The following is a 17,773-nucleotide window of genomic DNA, read 5'->3' on the forward strand; positions in this document are numbered from 1 at the left end:
TTTTTTAATTTGGACTCAGGAGAGATTTTACTTTGAGTTTTTGCCAGAAGTTGGTTTCTACATTAACCCTGTCACAGGCTTCTAATGCCACATAGTGTTTTTTGTTGGGGAATAATTTTACTCATTTTAGTAATGAATGTGACTTTGATTACATCTGTTGGTATCTACTTAAGAGAAGATATGTTGGAAGTTGATAGTAAAAGTAGTCTCTAATTTCACAGCTTTTTTCTTTTCCCTACAGTAGTATTTTTCATACCTCACTCAGCATAGCAGACCTCTTAGTTTTAGATCTTGTGTTGTTTTTCTTTAATTACCATGTTTCATTTTAATCACATACATTGTAGAAATGAAGGATGATGTTTCATTAAGTACTAATTAAGTGAGACCCTTATGATAATCAAAATAAAAAATCGTAATGGGTCTTTTCTGTGAAGTGTTCCTAAAATTAAAAAAAAAAAAAAATGTCTTTCAGAGTTTTCTGGCCTTGCCTTTTCTCAAAACAATTTAAAATCTAAGGTTATTTGTCTCATTCAGGTATTTGGGGAGGTGGGGGATAAGTAGAAGAATGGGAGAAAAAATTTTTTTCTAAGCACCCTTGGGTGACTAACTTTTAACAAAACACAAAGTTATCTTGAATTTGGAATCTTTGATTTCTCATAAAGGTTTTTCCCTAGGATTTGTGAATGTTGGAAAAAAATGGACTGTGACATTTGCAATTTCACTAATAATCAGGACTGATGCAGAATATTTAGTGGTTTGGAGATTGCTAGAATCTTTATTCCATTGCATGTGCTCACTGGAAAGGGGTGACTTTCCCAAGCAGAGTAAGATATTCTTTAAGTACCTAAGTCAGGGGCTTTGGATTTTGATATGATTGTGAAGATGTTCTTGTTGATTATCTTCCTAATATCAGAAAAAAAATCACCAGCCAAAGTAAACAGTATCTTTGGAACTAGCTTGTTTTCTTTGATCAAAACGCATGATTTTCTTCCTGTCATCTAAAGCAAATGACTTGGAAAAAGCTACAGAATGGTTGGGTGAGGTTGTTCTGTTCCAGCTGTTTCTAGTAGGATATAACTCCTGTTGGAACAGAAGATCTCCCTTTAAGGCTTTTCAGAAGAGACTTCCTGAGCCCTGGACATTTCTTTAGTTAAACTGTGTTAAGTACCTAACAGAAAGTCGATATATGTATGTAATGGGATCATTATAATATGATAATATTTCTCCCTTTTAAACTAACATTTTTAGATTCTATTTGTTTGAAGTTTGAAAGTACTCAGTATCTTTTAAGGACTCATTTAGCTCTAGGTTTATGCTTTACATGAAGTTGTTTTAAGTTAATCTTAGATTGATAAATTTCTTCAGCAAATATTGCCCAGAAAGTTATAGACTCTGAATCAGTTTTATATACGTGTATAATTGTGTGCTATGGGAGAGTATTAGAAATGGATTATATTAATGCTGGAATTCTTACCAGTCCTAGCAATGGAAGTTCTCATTTTGAGATTTCCATCTAGATTTTCTACCATATCAACGGTTGTCATAGTAGCAGTCTCAATTGAGAATTGTGATTATATACTTTATCAAATGACTACTTGATGAAGGCTCAATTATTCTAATGTAGTTCAGCCAGAATTCTGAGCCGTCATTTTGCTTGGTTAAGGGAATAATTAACAAACCTAAAGAAGAAATTCCTTTCTTTCTTTTGAATTACATAAAATTTCCCTTATTTCACTGACTGTCAAGTGCCATTAGTTATGATATGCCATTGTTTTATGTACACTAAGGAAAAAAATCCTAATAGTTATATTCAGTTGATGCCATCAATTATAAGATACAACCTAATTTCAGAGATGCTAAAATGTATGTGTGTTTGTGGGGAAGTATATAATCAATAGAATATGGCACATTATTTACACATAGCACTTTAGTTGTGTAAAGGTCATAATCATAATATTAAATATAAAGGAAACTTTTTAAATTATTATTTCTGCCAAATATTATATAGTTTCTTTAATCCTTGAAAGCCAGAATCAGAAAAGAAATCACATATTTGAGGAAATCTATAAGATCATCTATATTATGTAACAATTTCCAGTTGACTACTTTTTTACCAAAGTATCTTAAACTCTATAAAAGAACTTATATTCTTTTAAGTAGCTATCTTTAGAGTCTCTCATGATAAACTTTAAATATTCCTTTTCAAGATCATTTCACTTAACATATAAAAGAGAATAATTTGGAATTTAGATGAGTTGTTTAGTATTCCAAACAAGGTGCAACCTGAGACACAGTATGTTTAAGAGCTGTAATCATGAAATATCTTGTTAAGTGGCATATAGAATTCTAAAAAGAATCATTGTTCCTGCCTCCTGAGAATTGTCGCATTCTACCTTTAGGCATTTTTCTCCCTAAATTTAAAAAATACAGTTCAGGATTAACTGGAGGTCTGTGTTGTGATAAGAAGATGAATTGGTAAAACTGACCATGAGCCTCATCCTTCTAGACAGCTCTGGGTAGGTATGCCATGCTCAAAGGCTTATATTAGTTATTACTCTTGGCGTTATAGTTCGTACTGGCTCATTGTTGAGAGAGGCCAAATTGAGTTGCTAGCATAGACATTATAGAGTGGCTGGCTAGACAGACTGCTTGCAGCTTCAGGCTTTGTCAGAAGGTAGGTACACCAGGGCATCATTGTGGTTTGAAGTCCACAGTGGCCTAGAATGTGGGTTCCAAGTCCAGCTTTAAAAATAATGCTACAGGATTCAGACATTGGGTGTGGACCTGATCAAAACATAAAACAATGCATCTTGATTATTGACCCTCATTTGCAAAATCAGAGCAAGATTTATAGCCACTCAGGACCCATGTGGCTTACAGATGGGGCAAGAGGCAGGCTTGGAGAGAGAGGTCTGGAGCTATGCAGCCTGGAAGAGTACAAGGATAGGGAGCCATATTTATTTGGGGTTTTGTGTTTTTTGTTGGTTGCATCACAAGTAATGTTAATAGAGATTACCTTTGTAGTGTTTTCCACCTTTATCAAAGTGCTTTTACAAACATATAATTTTGCATTTACTGTAAACATGAGAGGGGTGAACTGGATATAATTACCCATTTGGCAGATGAGACTCACAGATCCTAAGTTACTAGCCTTAAGGTCATTTGGCTCTTGCTTTTTTTCACTATATATGCTGCCAATGCGTGATTCCATATTTATTTCCAAATTTAGCAAGCATGTAGTTTGTTTTCCAGCAGCTGCTACTATCTTTATGAACTGCCAATATTTTGTCACTTATGTTTTTACCTCCCAAATCAACAAGTATAACTAACTTTTGCTTAGTATTGAAAGGAAAAATAAGGAAAACAAAATACTATTTCATTTTGATTTATCAGATAAAACTACTTTGTTATGTGCAATGAATCGTTTTTTAAAGTGATTTTTTTTTTTTTTTTATTCTGCTTTGCACTGTTTAAACCTCAGCTAACCTCACTGCTGTTACTTTTTAGGTGTCTTATAGTAAACCATGTACAAGTCCAGACAGAGTCCAGAGTTAGAGCAAGTTAAACAAGAGTTGCCAGTATTGTGAGTTGTGGATGTAGAACTTGATGTTAACTGTGAATGATTGGTTTTCTAACTTTCATTTTATGTGGAGAGCCTCTTCTGTTTTTCACTAGGCTTCCTCCTGGCTCTTCCTTCCTGTTACATTCTTTCCTCTTTCTTTCCAGAAAGTGTCTCAGCATTCTTTCCTATAGTGTGCTCCTGTAGGGCTGTGAATGGTACATGTTCATGATTTTCATCTCTGAACTCTGCACATGTATTTTTCTTATACAGTAGATTAGAAATACAAACAGAACATTGTGTAAGGATATGGACTGATTACTGTGAGTGAAAATCAGAGTGGAATAAACAGAACGTGGCCTGCAGTTCTGCCTTCTAGTCCAGGTGTTGCCCCACTACTTAATTGTGGACTTTTCACCAATCTTTACAAACTTCTGATATCCCCTTGCATTATCTGTGAGCCAACAGCTGTGTTACATGATTTCTAGAGTCCCTTTCAATTACAAATCTCATTCATGTTCCCAATCTGTATATGTAAAATTGTACTAAAGGTAGGACAGCTTGTAAACCTTCTTTTGGACCTTAAATTCTATTGGTAATTTTGTCATTATTGAGAATTGAATGAAATCGATCATGGTGATTTAACTTTGTGGTGCTTGTAAGCTGAACTGAAACCCCACTATTATTAACTTACAAGTTTTGAGCTTGGTTCCTAATCTTTCCTGTTGTATGCACAACATGCAATAATAATCAGCATGGTATGTTTTGGGAATGCTTTCATTAAAGATTGGTGGGTTTCTTGATCAGATATTTACTGTGTCTCAGAGCAGCTATAAAATCCAGGAAGTGTAAGTGTAAGAACAAGTGATGGAATGCTAGTTGGAAAGACATGTTAGAGTTAAAATGTGACAGTAGGTCTTAGGCTGTTATCCTTTACTGTCCTTCAACCCAGTATGTGATAGGTTTGGGTTATAGACTGAATAGATGGGATTTTCAACTGTTTATATTTAATCAAGGGAGAATAAGTCATAAAATTGTATATTTAAATCAATACTAGAGTTTTCACGAGATTTTATTGTTTTAGGTGTCATGGATTACTCAGAAGGATAGATGAAAGCTATCATTACTCTTTCCAGAAAAATAAATGCACATTGCCAATTTTACCTGCAGGTTGAAAGGTTTCATGGATACCCCACTGTGGGTGGAGCCTTACTTTTCCATCTGGTATTCTTGGTCCAAATTCTTGATAGAAAAAAATTCTGGTTGGTAAATTCTTTGGTGATGCCCCTCAAAATACTCTAGATCAATGTTTATTAAACTGTGATCATGAGAACAATTGAATGGGTCAAGATTAAAACAAAACAAAACAAAACAAAAGAATAAAGTAGAAAATATCAGAGTAAATTTTGTTTTGTTCATTCTTTTGATTTGTATGCATCTATGTGTGTTTATACTGTCAGAATATAAAATGTCCTTCTTACTATGGATTGAGTATAAAGTTGGAGAAACTCATCTATTAGATGAGAAACACTCTTTTATTGTAAATGAACCTCTTCACTTTATAACTGGAAACTGAGGCCCTTAAAGGCTGAATGATTTGTTTAAATCCCTGCTGTCCCTGTGTTACTTCAAGTGGTCCAGCTAGGATTGAACCATATTACTTTGTTACTAATTTTACCCTGCTGCATTGCTAATTTTTTGAAACAGAATTGTGAAGTAGATTATTTTAAAAAGATAGTTCATCTGCTTCACACTTGGCACTTTTGAATCCTTTGTTTTTCCCACTAAAATAATTTCTGTCATTATCCTTTAAAATAATCTGATCTTAAACTTCTTTTCCATAGGATTAGCAGATATCCTAAGCCCTCTCAGTTGGCTGTCTGCACCCCTATTCCTAAAATGTTGACATTTAACCAGAAGGACTTTCAGAACAAGATATGAGGGCTAATTTTTATTTCAAAATCAAATTAAAATGGTTTGAGTTGTTTTGTTCATTCACTTGAGAGCTGAAATGTTGGTGTGGGATCTTTGGGAAGGCACTATAATGTCCTTAGTTTCTCTGTGAGTTTTTTCCTCAAACTTGAATTGCATACCATTTATAAATGTGAAGGGTCTTGTTAAAATGCAGATTGTGATGCAGAATCTGGCTGAGATTGTGGGTTTCAGTAAACACTCCTGAGAGATGCTACTTTGGATCTTGGGACTACACTTTTAGTAGCAAGAACTTGTATTACCCGACTTATTACTGTGGCAAGAAAAGATAGCTGTCTGATCATTTTTCTGTTGTCTTGATTTTATTTCTTTTAAATATTTATTTTTTAGTTATAGGTGGACACAATACCTTTATTTTATTTTTATGTGGTGCTGAGGATCAAACCCAGTGCCTCACGCATGCTAGCCACAACCCCAGCCCCCGTTGTCTTGATTTTAAACAGCTGTTCTCATCTGCCCCAACATTCACCTGAGTGAAAATTGATGATACCCCTCTTTGCAGCACTTTTCTAGGTGATTCAGACTTAGCACTACTTCATTTAACTGGGATTTTCAAGCCTTTCTACAAAATTTAACTTTCCACATAACTAGAATATTTAATTTCAGAAAGATCATTTTCTAAATGTTATAGAATTTTCTTTCTTAAAAGTATTTGCATATACTCTTTTTTTTCTTCAACTTAGTGTTGCAAAAGTCATATTTTTTTTAGAGGCTCTCTTTGTGGTGAATATTGAGCTATATGCAAAATGAATAAGAACTACAAAGCCTTCCATGGTGCTGTTGTATGTTTTTCTGTTTTGTCTCATTCATCTGCTAGTTAATGATGTCTCCTCAAAGTGGCTGGTGTCTCTTTCCATCCTGATTACTTCTGACCTGAAAAGCCAGATACTAGATTTGTGAGATGAATTTCTGTCAGAAGGGCCTTCCCAGGGTGGGGCCTTGCTGAGGAGGGATATGATCCAAGTTCAGTAGCCGTGGAGAATTGAAATCCTTTGGTTTTTAACCATATTCTGAGTGGATACCTAAATTGGAGCCTACTTGTTTCTTCATGCCTTTTTCCAGGTGCTTTTTTAAACTCCTTTCCAGATCCCGTTGTCTTTGTTCATTAAAATGTATTTGAAGGTCATTTGTATGTATAGATGTATGATATATTAGCCCTGTGATTGATAATACAATAATTGCAATAAATTAGTAGCACTCAGGGTCCATATAAAATCGGGATGGGTAACCTTATGCTAAAGATTGTGGCTCTCTTTACACAGTTGTGTTCTGCAGTGTCTTTGAAATAGTTTTTAGAATAATAGTAATGACAGAAAGGAGGATATTGTTTGTTTTAATTTAGTGATTTAGTATTCTGGGAGTTTAAAAATTGTTGGAATTATCTTTATTAGATTACTAATTATAATATTAACACTAATAGTTCTCATATGCTAAGTTCTCATTTTGTTAGTCATTACTTACATAAAATGCAACAATCAGGGCTGTGGTTGAGAAGGGTACATTAGATTGTGGGGGGCAGCAAGTGGCTGATGTGCTTCCCACAAATGAGAATAATCCAAATAGATAGGGGTGAGATTAAATATCTTCATTAGTCCCTCTTTACAAATAAATATGCATATGAAGACTCTACAGCAGGTGTTTCTGGTTTTGTTTTTTACTAGAAATTGTTGGAGGATTCATATTTTTGAAAACCATACAGTAGTTTATATTCTGATCCAAAGCAGAGAGAACCTGTTTGCATTTTAACTAGGTAGCATCAGACATTTATCATCTTAAATAGCCTTACTATTGGCTCTGTGTTAGAAATTGTAGATTATATTCTTTAAAATTATAACAAGATTAAATGTGGAAATAACAGTTAAGTTGGAATTTTGAGATCCAGAACAGAGCACCATCTGACATATTTTTAGTGAATTACAGCCTTTAAACACTGATTACCAGATTTATCTCATTTGAATGTTATTTTTACATCTAGAATTTGTCTTAGGCTTCAGTGCAGCTCAGCCTACTGGTATAATCTTATCTTAATTAATAATGTTTTGTGACCTGGGAGTCCTGTTAAAGACAGGAGCTAGAGAACGCTGGAAGGTAAAATGAACACATGGCCTTAGTTCTCTTCTTTTATACTGGAATATAACTTGCATTTAAAGACACTGAAAAATGAAAAGGAAAAACAACCTCCTTCCTCTTTCAGATGTAATAAATATGTTTAATATGGTTTTGCTATTGTTAATCCTTTGAAACTTACAGACTATAGAGGATTTTGTCTAAAATATTTGAAACTAAATGCTGCTGTAAAAAATATTTTTACCAGAAATCTAGAAATAGCTGTCTGTCCTATGCTTTGTTAATTTGATCTGCTTGTTTAGCTGAAAAAATAAAAATGTATATTCTAACTAAAGAGAAATTTGTGGGCATAAACTCCTTTCTTCCTATGTTCAAATATATTTCATACATTGTTTATCTTATTTAAATATACAGTAGACAGAGAATACAACTGCTGTTCCTTTAATATCAGAACTATGCACGTTACAATAGGTGTCACTGTTTTGCTTGGTCCAATCATGATTGGTGACTTCAGCTATTGGCTCCGAGCACTGGCTGTCTGACTCCATCTGCAGGGCTGTAATACCTACTCTCCTCCGATCCATTCACCACACAACTTCAGCTGGCTGAACAGACTCACTCGGCTCCAGCACATCTTGCTAACCTAATTCAGAAAACAAGTGCTACAGCTCTGTGCCTGTCGTCTTCGCTCAGTGTAGCGTTTTCAGGTGATCTAGGAAACGGTTGTTTTTATGAGCAAGTAAGAGAAACAGGAATCATGATGGGGATGTATTTAACAGACCCAGTACTGGATAAAACTTAAAGCCAGTTTCTTTCAACATAGTGAAAAGGTCACCTTGCCTGGCTGAGAAAAGAAGCAAAATATCAGCTTGTTGGTTTCTGTTAACATCTTGGCTCCGGCCAGCCTGTTTTCCTTGATGTTTGAACCAGTTTGGGATATCTAGCTGTAAAGAGAAACATACTGTACTCATGGTAGATGACAAGGAAAAGAACATGAAATGTCTCACCTTCTTCTTGATGCTTCCAGAGACGGTAAAGAACAGGTCCAAGAAAAGCTCAAAGAAAGCAAATAACAGCAGCGGCACTAGCAGTAGCAGCAGCAAGTTGCCCCCAGTTTGTTATGAAATAATTACCTTGAAGACTAAAAAGAAGAAGAAGATGGCTGCTGATATATTTCCCCGGAAAAAACCAGCTAACTCCAGCAGCACCACTGTCCAGCAGTACCACCAGCAGAATCTCAGCAACAACAACCTGATCCCGGCCCCCAACTGGCAGGGTCTCTATCCCACCATTAGAGAAAGGTAAGTACTGAGCCAGCACATGTACTTTAAAAGTTTTCCTGTGTTGAAGTTTGTGCTTTTGAACAACCTGTAATGTATTTTAACACAAATCTGTGTTTCCTCTTTTCCCAGAAGCTTTATTGGTAATGGAAAACTGCCTTGTATCTTTTCCAAAACAGTACAGCTGTTTTCCTCTTAGACAAAAATGTTTTTGCAAGCTGTAATATTTAAGTGACAGGGTTATATTCTATAGGCCATGAAAAATAGAAACCTTTAATTTGTCCTTAGCCTTGTGAAAAGTTTGTATAACTTAAAAAAAAAAAAAACTTTTGCAACTTCCTGTGTGTTTGCAATAACTACAAACACAGTTGTTTAGTTTCAATCTTTATTTTTAAAATTTTGCTATGAAGTTACTAAACTGTTGCTTAGCTTGTGAGTCTTTTTATGTTGGAGAAAGGGATTAAGAATGCTGGCTGCTGTGAATTAATGAATTGCCTCTGTTTATAGAAATGCGGTGATGTTCAATAATGATTTGATGGCAGATGTACATTTTGTGGTTGGGCCACCAGGTGGGACTCAGCGGTTGCCAGGACACAAAGTAAGCAACAGCTGCATTACCGGTTTTGTCCTGAGATTTACAAAAAGGGACCCTCTCAGTCAGCCTGGAACTTGGTGTGGGCAGCTTGCCGATGGCAGGCAGTGCATGTTTCCCCCAGTTACAGAGAAAGCATACCCTATCCAAAGGGCTTTGACCACGCTTAATTTTTTCATTGTTTCCTACTATACTGCTTTATATCTCTCACAGAAACATACCCTCTTAACTCTCCAGCCCTGGGAAGTTGTTGTGACAGGTTAGGAAAGTCATGTATTGACCCCTTTCCTAGAAATAGTGAGATAAGCTTTTATTGTATTTATGTTGCAATGAGGGGACCCCTGCGTTAATCTCTGAAAGCTTTGAAATAATTAGCAGAGAGGCTATTTTGTATGAACATCTTATATTTCCCTGCCAAATACCCTGTATCTTGGTTTTTTCAAAGGAACAGGTTTAGGTACTCTATGCCCACTAAACCTGATTGCTTAGAGTTGTTTTTCTGGATTGATTTGCTGAAAACACTTTCAATTTAGTGCATGAAATAAGATTTCCCTTTCTCCACAGTATGTCTTAGCTGTTGGGAGCTCTGTGTTCCATGCAATGTTTTACGGAGAACTTGCCGAGGACAAAGATGAAATCCGTATACCAGATGTCGAACCTGCTGCTTTTCTCGCCATGCTGAAGTAAGCATTATTTCTATGTTTGGAAAGAGTTTGTTTATGCTATATTTGTACCCTGCTGGCTTCAAAGTTAAATGTAAGTTCTGCATAACAAAAAAAGGAGACTCTGATGAAGAAAGAGGGTGCTGCTTATCCTGTACATGTTTTTGGAGAAAACTGCTGTTCATCTTTAATTGGAAAGCATGTGGAATGATCCAAGCATTTATCCACACCTTGGCACAGGATGTGGGGGCAAGTGGCATGTATAGCAATTTGGTTCTTAATGGCTTGTAATTAAAGAAAAATAACTTTCAGGTGTAGGCATTGTTTAATGGCACATGTTCTATCTGAAATCAGTATGTGTGAAGAAGTCTTCAAAGAAATACATTTTTATTTCACAATTCCAGAAATTACATACCTTATTTAAACACTACAATTTGGAAGACTTCTAAGTTTTCTGAGTTGTTATCTCCTAACAGCAAATGTAGAATTCGCTGTCTGTTGACTTAGTCCGATCTTTTTGCACAAATACGGTACACTTACTCTTCTATAAAATTGGACTCTTTCTCCAGAATAAGAAGCATTTGCATTTGATATTAGAGGAGAAATTTTTGGAAGTTATAAATCGTTTTCTATGATTTCATGTAGATGTATACAGAAAAACTTCGATTGGTAATCTAGAAATACAAAAGTATATGTAATATTAATTTACATTATCTTTTTATCTAGTGGGTCTTTTGTAGCTTCCAGTATATGTCAAGCAGATACATGAATCATCTTCTGTACTATGTACCAGTGCTAGACAATGTGTGATAGTCTACCCTGTTATTAAAATTTAGTGTTATTCTAAATATTATTTATATGCTTTCTCTTAATCTGCATTCATTTCTAGGACACTAAAGACTGAGTTCAAGGTCATCTGCTGCTCTAGGGATTTCATTTCACTGAAATAAATAAAATTATTGTTCAAAAAAATCATTCAGTGGGTCAACAAGTTGGACAATGTTCCCATTAATGGTTAAAATGTTGCTATGTCTTATTACTGCCTGCTGAAAAATTATAGTTCTAGAGCTTAAACGTATTTTTTATTCATATTAAAATTCTGAAATCTAATTGCTGTTGACTAGGACTTTCACAGTGGAATATAGGGAAATGAAAGGCAAGTAAGCATGTGAAGCACCAAAACCTAAACTAATCCACCAATTTTAATCTTTGTGGTCTTTTAGAGAAGTACGTGCAGAAATCAGTTTTACCTCTAAGGGTCCTCTCACCCACCCTCCATCAGAGAAAGTCAACTCAGTGTCTTTGACAGTATTATCTCTTGCTGAGCAGAATGCAGCAATACTTCAGCATTTTGGGCTTCACTACAGCCAAGTAGTTTGTTGAGTTGTTCTAGACATATGCATAATTAGGAAGCAGCAAGATGGCCAAGAGTTACATTTCACCTAACTCATTTGATTCAGCATTGGTCAAGTGTCTTTTCTCATAGTTGTATCACCTAGAGCATGTATTAATACAGCTTTTTAAAGTTGTACACACAGGCCACATAAAGTGGTAGGAGTCAGAGATGCTGTAAGATGCCTTTGGCTGCCATGCCATAGTTGTGATACTGATGACCAGATTTCCTTCCTTGTACATTGTGGGTGAGAAGCCATTATTCCAGGAGAAGAGATTGTCAAGGGGATGACTGTGCCCTTGACAATTACAGGGTAAGAGTTACAAACCTACTCACCATGTTCCAGGATCCTTCCCAAAGTCCTGGCTCTTGGTCAAAGCAGAACTGAACTGCAAGTGTATTGTCAAATGGCATCTGGCTTAGCCTATCAGAGAGGAGAAGGGCTTCCTAGGAGCAAAAGGGCAGGTTTCATTTGTGATCGTGGACATTTTTCTCTTTGCATGCTTGAATTTCTCTACTTTTTCACAGAAGGTATTGCTGATTTTTTGAGTTACGTGTCTTTTACTAAGATGAAATAAAATAAATACAGGAAGACTTCAGATAAAGTACCTAGCACTTTAGCTAGAAAAAGTTAAAGGTAAATGTTATTATTTCTATTTTTTTTTATGTTAACCATAACCATCTACCAGAAGCAGATAATTTCTACTTTCACATTCCATTTTGAGAAACTATCGCTATCCTCTAAAATACCACAAAGTGTGGTTTATTGACATAGAAACTCTACATTTAAGTTTTCCCATTTTGTCTTTTAATTAATACATATGGAAAAAATGTATTCTTTAATTCTGAAGGTGAAAAGAATATATGTGGGAGGAATTTAGAAGTTTTGAATTAAACAAATAAACTGGCACAGAGCCTGCTGTGTTCTAAGTAACCTGGAGGGTAGAATTGAAGTCCATATTTGATTATTTGTGAACTTGGATCTATTTGAAAAATATTTAGTATCAGTTTTTTTTTTTTTTTTTTTTTAATCTTTAGGAGAAATCCAAAAGCATCAAGATAGGGTTAATGCTGAAATTATAGTAGTAAAGGCATTTTGTTTTTATCTAAATATAACATATGTAATACAATTTTGCTATTTTTTCTGATGTTGAGTCAAGTTTGAATAGTTACAGTATCTTCTATTTTTGTTGAGAAGACACTATATATAGCATGTGAAACATAGGCCAGAATGGTAATACTAAGTTAATGCCTTTCATGATACAAACTTACTACTGAGCTGAGATAGTAATAACTTATAAATATAATTCAGATATTTCTTTAAGCATGTTTATAATAAGTGTCACATAAGATGATGTTCTTGGAACAAATGTGAAAATAGTTGCTTCTCTACATGCTGAGCATGCTCATTTTGTGAAAATTCCATTTATATATTGTATGTTTTCTTTCAGATATATCTATTGTGATGAAATTGACTTGGCTGCTGACACAGTGTTGGCTACACTGTATGCTGCCAAAAAATACATTGTCCCTCACCTTGCCAGAGCCTGTGTTAATTTCCTGGAGACAAGCCTGAGCGCCAAGAATGCCTGTGTGCTCCTCTCCCAGAGCTGTCTGTTCGAGGAGCCTGATCTGACCCAGCGTTGCTGGGAGGTAATCGATGCCCAGGCTGAGTTAGCTCTCAAGTCTGAGGGATTCTGTGATATCGACTTCCAGACACTAGAAAGTATCCTCCGCAGGGAAACTCTGAATGCCAAAGAAATCGTGGTTTTTGAGGCAGCTCTCAACTGGGCTGAAGTAGAATGCCAGCGACAAGATCTAGCCTTGAGCATTGAAAATAAACGTAAGGTCCTAGGAAAGGCACTGTACTTGATCCGCATACCCACAATGGCCCTTGATGACTTTGCAAATGGTGCTGCCCAGTCCGGAGTATTAACTCTCAATGAGACCAATGACATCTTCCTCTGGTACACTGCGGCCAAAAAGCCAGAGTTGCAGTTTGTGAGTAAAGCCCGCAAGGGCCTTGTCCCCCAGCGCTGTCACCGTTTCCAGTCTTGTGCCTATAGGAGCAACCAGTGGCGCTATCGGGGTCGCTGTGACAGCATCCAGTTTGCTGTTGATAAAAGAGTGTTTATTGCAGGCTTTGGGCTGTATGGCTCCAGCTGTGGTTCTGCAGAATACAGTGCCAAGATTGAACTCAAGCGGCAGGGTGTTGTCCTGGGGCAGAACTTGAGCAAGTACTTCTCAGATGGATCCAGCAATACCTTCCCTGTGTGGTTTGAGTATCCTGTGCAGATCGAGCCGGACACCTTCTACACAGCCAGTGTGATACTGGATGGCAATGAACTCAGCTACTTTGGACAAGAAGGCATGACGGAAGTTCAGTGTGGCAAAGTGACTGTCCAGTTTCAATGCTCCTCAGATAGCACAAATGGCACTGGGGTACAGGGAGGGCAGATCCCTGAACTTATATTCTATGCTTAAAGCTTCACTTCCCCAAGCAGTGTGAGCTCGGGTGCACATCTGGCCCCTCCTTGCTTGATGCTTAGCTCATCTGCAGATATGTGATCAGTGCAGGTAATTTGTTATGAATGAAGCGGTAGGCAGTTTCTAATTTCTTTTACCCTTTTTAATTATGTACAGGCTAAAATGCAGCATTCCGCTTTTAACTATATGCTTAAAAGAGCCAAGTTCTTACTAAGGCTTTGTGGTTTTCAGAGTTGCGTCTATACACCTGGAGAGATTATGCTCTCTCAGATGCCCCACCGACCTCCCAATTTCATGTCTCTAAAGAAAATTTTGGATCACCTCAAATTTCCTTTTGGATTTTATTTGATGAATGGAAATAGTCTAAAATAATAACAATCAAGAGTTATTTTTAAACAAAGCCCACCCCCCAAAAAAACCAGATAAACCTCAGTGTACAATTTTGAGAGAAATTTTACTTTATACTAAGTAATAATTTAGAATGTAGAAAGTAGTCATGTTTGGCTCTTACATTTTTTTCTTTTAAAGTTGTTGCTTCTCACTTTGCTTTTTTAATCCTAAACCAATAAGATTATTACACATTAACTCAAAATGGCAGTGTAAAATAAGAAACTAAGGAATTGAGTGGTGTTTTATAGGCAAAGGAGACTTATATTCTTTTAAGAAGACAAGGTAACACAATATGAACACTTCTTTTGGAAGTAATGAAATTATAAAAGTTTATTGTCAATAGAAAAAAATTGCAGGCCTGCTAATTTACAGTAAAGGTTTTAAAAGAGAACCTAAAAAATCCCATACTACAAACACTTTAATTGATAATGCGTTTGAAAAAGGCACTCTTTTCTTGCCACATAGCTTTGGGTCCCTATCATTTGCTTGTTTTTATAAATCGTACTGTATAGAATTCCTGATCCCTTTTCTCCCATTTAAAAGAGGACCAAACATTTCTTTAGAGGAATGGAGTAACAACTGGTTTTGTAGCACTACATTGTTAATGTCATAAAATACTTTTATTTGTTGTTTTTTTTTTTATTTGAAATATACTTTATCTAATCTTTGACCATATGCTATTTTATTTGTTGATTATAGTTCTGTTCTCATTCTGGACTGCTAGAATCTGGCCTCTGGCCACCTTAAAGTGCCAATATATGCCTGCAGGGTTTTCAGAAATTGGTTGGAGTAACAGAGTTTGTTGTCCCTGCATCAGCAGCACATCTGGCTCTCTTATTTGTCCATGGCTAATATAAGCAAAGGAGGAAAAGCTCATTAAAAAATTCTCCTTCAGTGATGGCTTTTGTTGGTTTGGTGCCTGTGACCCTGGCAGTACCCAGTGTGATCACTGCCAGTTGAAGAATCCATGTGTTTTTGGGCAGCTTTTCTGCTCAGTGTGATCCTGAGATGGCTTCTCCGCCACCTAGAGTGTGGTCCCTTGGCCGCCTCCTTCTCCTGCTCTGCAAGCCTGAAACTGGCTTGTCTGGGGCCAGGAGTTAGTCCTGGGGTGTGTGTGTGCCTGTGAGCCCATGTGCCCATGCGCATGCAAGTGCGATTGCCAACTCAGGAATTCCCTCCTCCCTGCCTGGTTAGTGAGAGGTGGGACACAATGGTCCCCCTGCTGTCCCCAGCCAGGCCCAATGAGTGACTGCCCTTGCTTATTCACTGTGCTTCTGGGCTGCTTTTTTCTCTGTAGATGTGGGCCTGTCGCCTTTGGCGAGTGTCCCTGATGGAGGAGAACACTGGATTATGGGAACTGTTTTAATCACTTTTGCCATTTACCTACATCTGTTAGCATAGCTGACTGAAAGTTGTTACTGGTGACTATAGATGAATACTGCCAGAACAGCTATCTAGAATTATCTTATTATGGACATGACAGGTTGTAGTTTTGGCAAAACATTAATGAAATAAAGATAAATTTTCACTTAAAAATACTTGTGCAAAGGATTCTATTCTAAAATTATGGTTAAACATTTCAGTAACTCATAACTATCATGCAAAATGGTAAAACTGGTTAGAAGGCACTTGACGTGAAGCCAGAGGAGAAGAAATGTTACTCAGCACTAATTTCATAGTTGAGAGGGTGAGTGTGATGGACCGCCTGAGAGTGGGGTCATTCCTTCACTGCTCTGTCAGTTGAGTTGCCCTCTGCACAGCTAGGCTGCCGAAAGCCACATGAGATCCTGTACGCTGGGTATAGAAGAACTTAATTTTCTGTCAATTAAGAGAAGAAAAATAAAAATAAAAAAACAAAAAACAAAACACTTTCACCATCTGATTGGCCTGTGGATAAAATTTGAAAATTGTATTTAGAATAAAAAATTATATATTTTAGACCAAGTCTCCTTTCTGCATTTTCAACAAAATGGAATGAAAGCTAATGTGCTTGCTTTGTTTTCTTTGGTAATTTTGAATTTTGTAGCTTTTAAAATTAGAAACCATTGTTCTGACAAGGCAGGCAACTCTAGTGTATAAACACAACTTTATTAAACAGAGTATGCTGTAGATGCTTTTCCCAATGTATCTGGCAGTCTTTGTCATTGTTCATATTGGGGATAAAGGGTAACTAGGCTAGCAGTTCTAATGTAACATTCTTTAAGCATATCTTAAAATAGTATTTAAGTAAATGGTCTAATTTCTACATAATTATTGCACTGAACTGTCTTTTTTGTTTTTGTTTTTTTTAAGGTGTTTAATAAGCTCAGCTAACTCAAGACACTGTAGCAACTTATGCATCAGTGCTTGACTTTAGCAGCTTACAACAATATTTATGAAGGAAAAATATATAAATATGAAGTACCTCATGTTGAATGTTATTGTACTGTATTTTTAATGTAACAGTGCAGATCTTGTTAGACACATGAATGTGTATACTCATGTTAAATGCAAATAAAATAAAACTGGTTCATAGATTTGTTTTCTTAGCATTTTTGTCCCTTCCTTGAAATAGTAAAAGTTTCATTCTGGCACTTTTTGGTGCCAATATATTTTACAGAAATTATTTTGTAGGAGCATTTATTTGCTAAGTATTCAGATATCTTTGATCCCTAAGGAAGTAAACATTTTGAGGCAAAAGCATAGGAGAACAATGGATATGTTAATCAATTGCATTGTTCAAAGCCTGACTGTTAAGTTAATGAGAGGGAGTGAATGGATGCATTTATATTCCTGTTATGGAATTTGTGGTTGGCTGGCATTCTGAAGCTATAGTTGATCAAATGTCTGGATCTCCCTGTACTAACCAGGGTATTGTACTCAATGGCATCTGGCTTCCGATGTGATCCAGTGCTGCTGCTTCTCTCAGTGTGAAATAGCTTAAGTCTAGGATAAAAAAAAAATTAAAAAAAAAAAAAGATAAAGTGACATACAAGAAATTTGAATATAGTTATATACTCAATTAGTTTTTCATTCTATTCACACACACACACACAAAACACACCCTTATTCATTCGTAATTGTCTATATACACATTGTTTTTCTCTGCCACTTTCTGATGCTTTTCTGATAGAATTTATTGTGAAATCCCTATATAGTTAACCACTTCATCTTCTTGGGTTTCAGTTTCTACAGCATACACTTATTCAAAAGATTTTTGGAATTATTCCAAAGAAGAAGGGAATTCCCCATTCTCATCAGCTTAATCACAGTTACAACCTGAATTGCAAAGATCTTTAATCCGGAAAAGTCTTAGCCATTATCTCTTTTCTGTTGCTGTTTAAATTTAATCCATATGTTTGTTTTCATTAT

At 36.1% G+C, this 17,773-nt stretch overlaps 1 protein-coding gene across 3 annotated transcripts in view; it reads left to right on the plus strand.

Moving 5' to 3' along the window:
• Btbd3 (BTB domain containing 3) overlaps nt 1–16,936 on the plus strand; it is a 43,215-nt gene extending 26,279 nt beyond the window's left edge. For 2 of the 3 annotated variants that reach the window (XM_015482954.2, XM_048811318.1), the window contains exons 2-5: nt 8,646–8,919; nt 9,406–9,496; nt 10,055–10,173; nt 12,997–16,936. In XM_015482954.2, the coding sequence (XP_015338440.1) occupies nt 8,777–8,919; nt 9,406–9,496; nt 10,055–10,173; nt 12,997–14,029 (1,386 nt within the window). In that variant the 5' untranslated portion in view covers nt 8,646–8,776 and the 3' untranslated portion in view covers nt 14,030–16,936. Of the gene's footprint in view, nt 1–8,089; nt 8,920–9,405; nt 9,497–10,054; nt 10,174–12,996 lie in introns of those variants that run through there. The other variant, XM_015482945.2, reaches the window with a different exon arrangement.
• The last annotated feature ends 837 nt before the right edge of the window (nt 16,937–17,773 follow it).

The sequence above is a fragment of the Marmota marmota genome, unplaced genomic scaffold (assembly GCF_001458135.2).
Source record: "Marmota marmota marmota unplaced genomic scaffold, marMar, whole genome shotgun sequence".
NCBI lineage: Eukaryota > Metazoa > Chordata > Mammalia > Rodentia > Sciuridae > Marmota > Marmota marmota.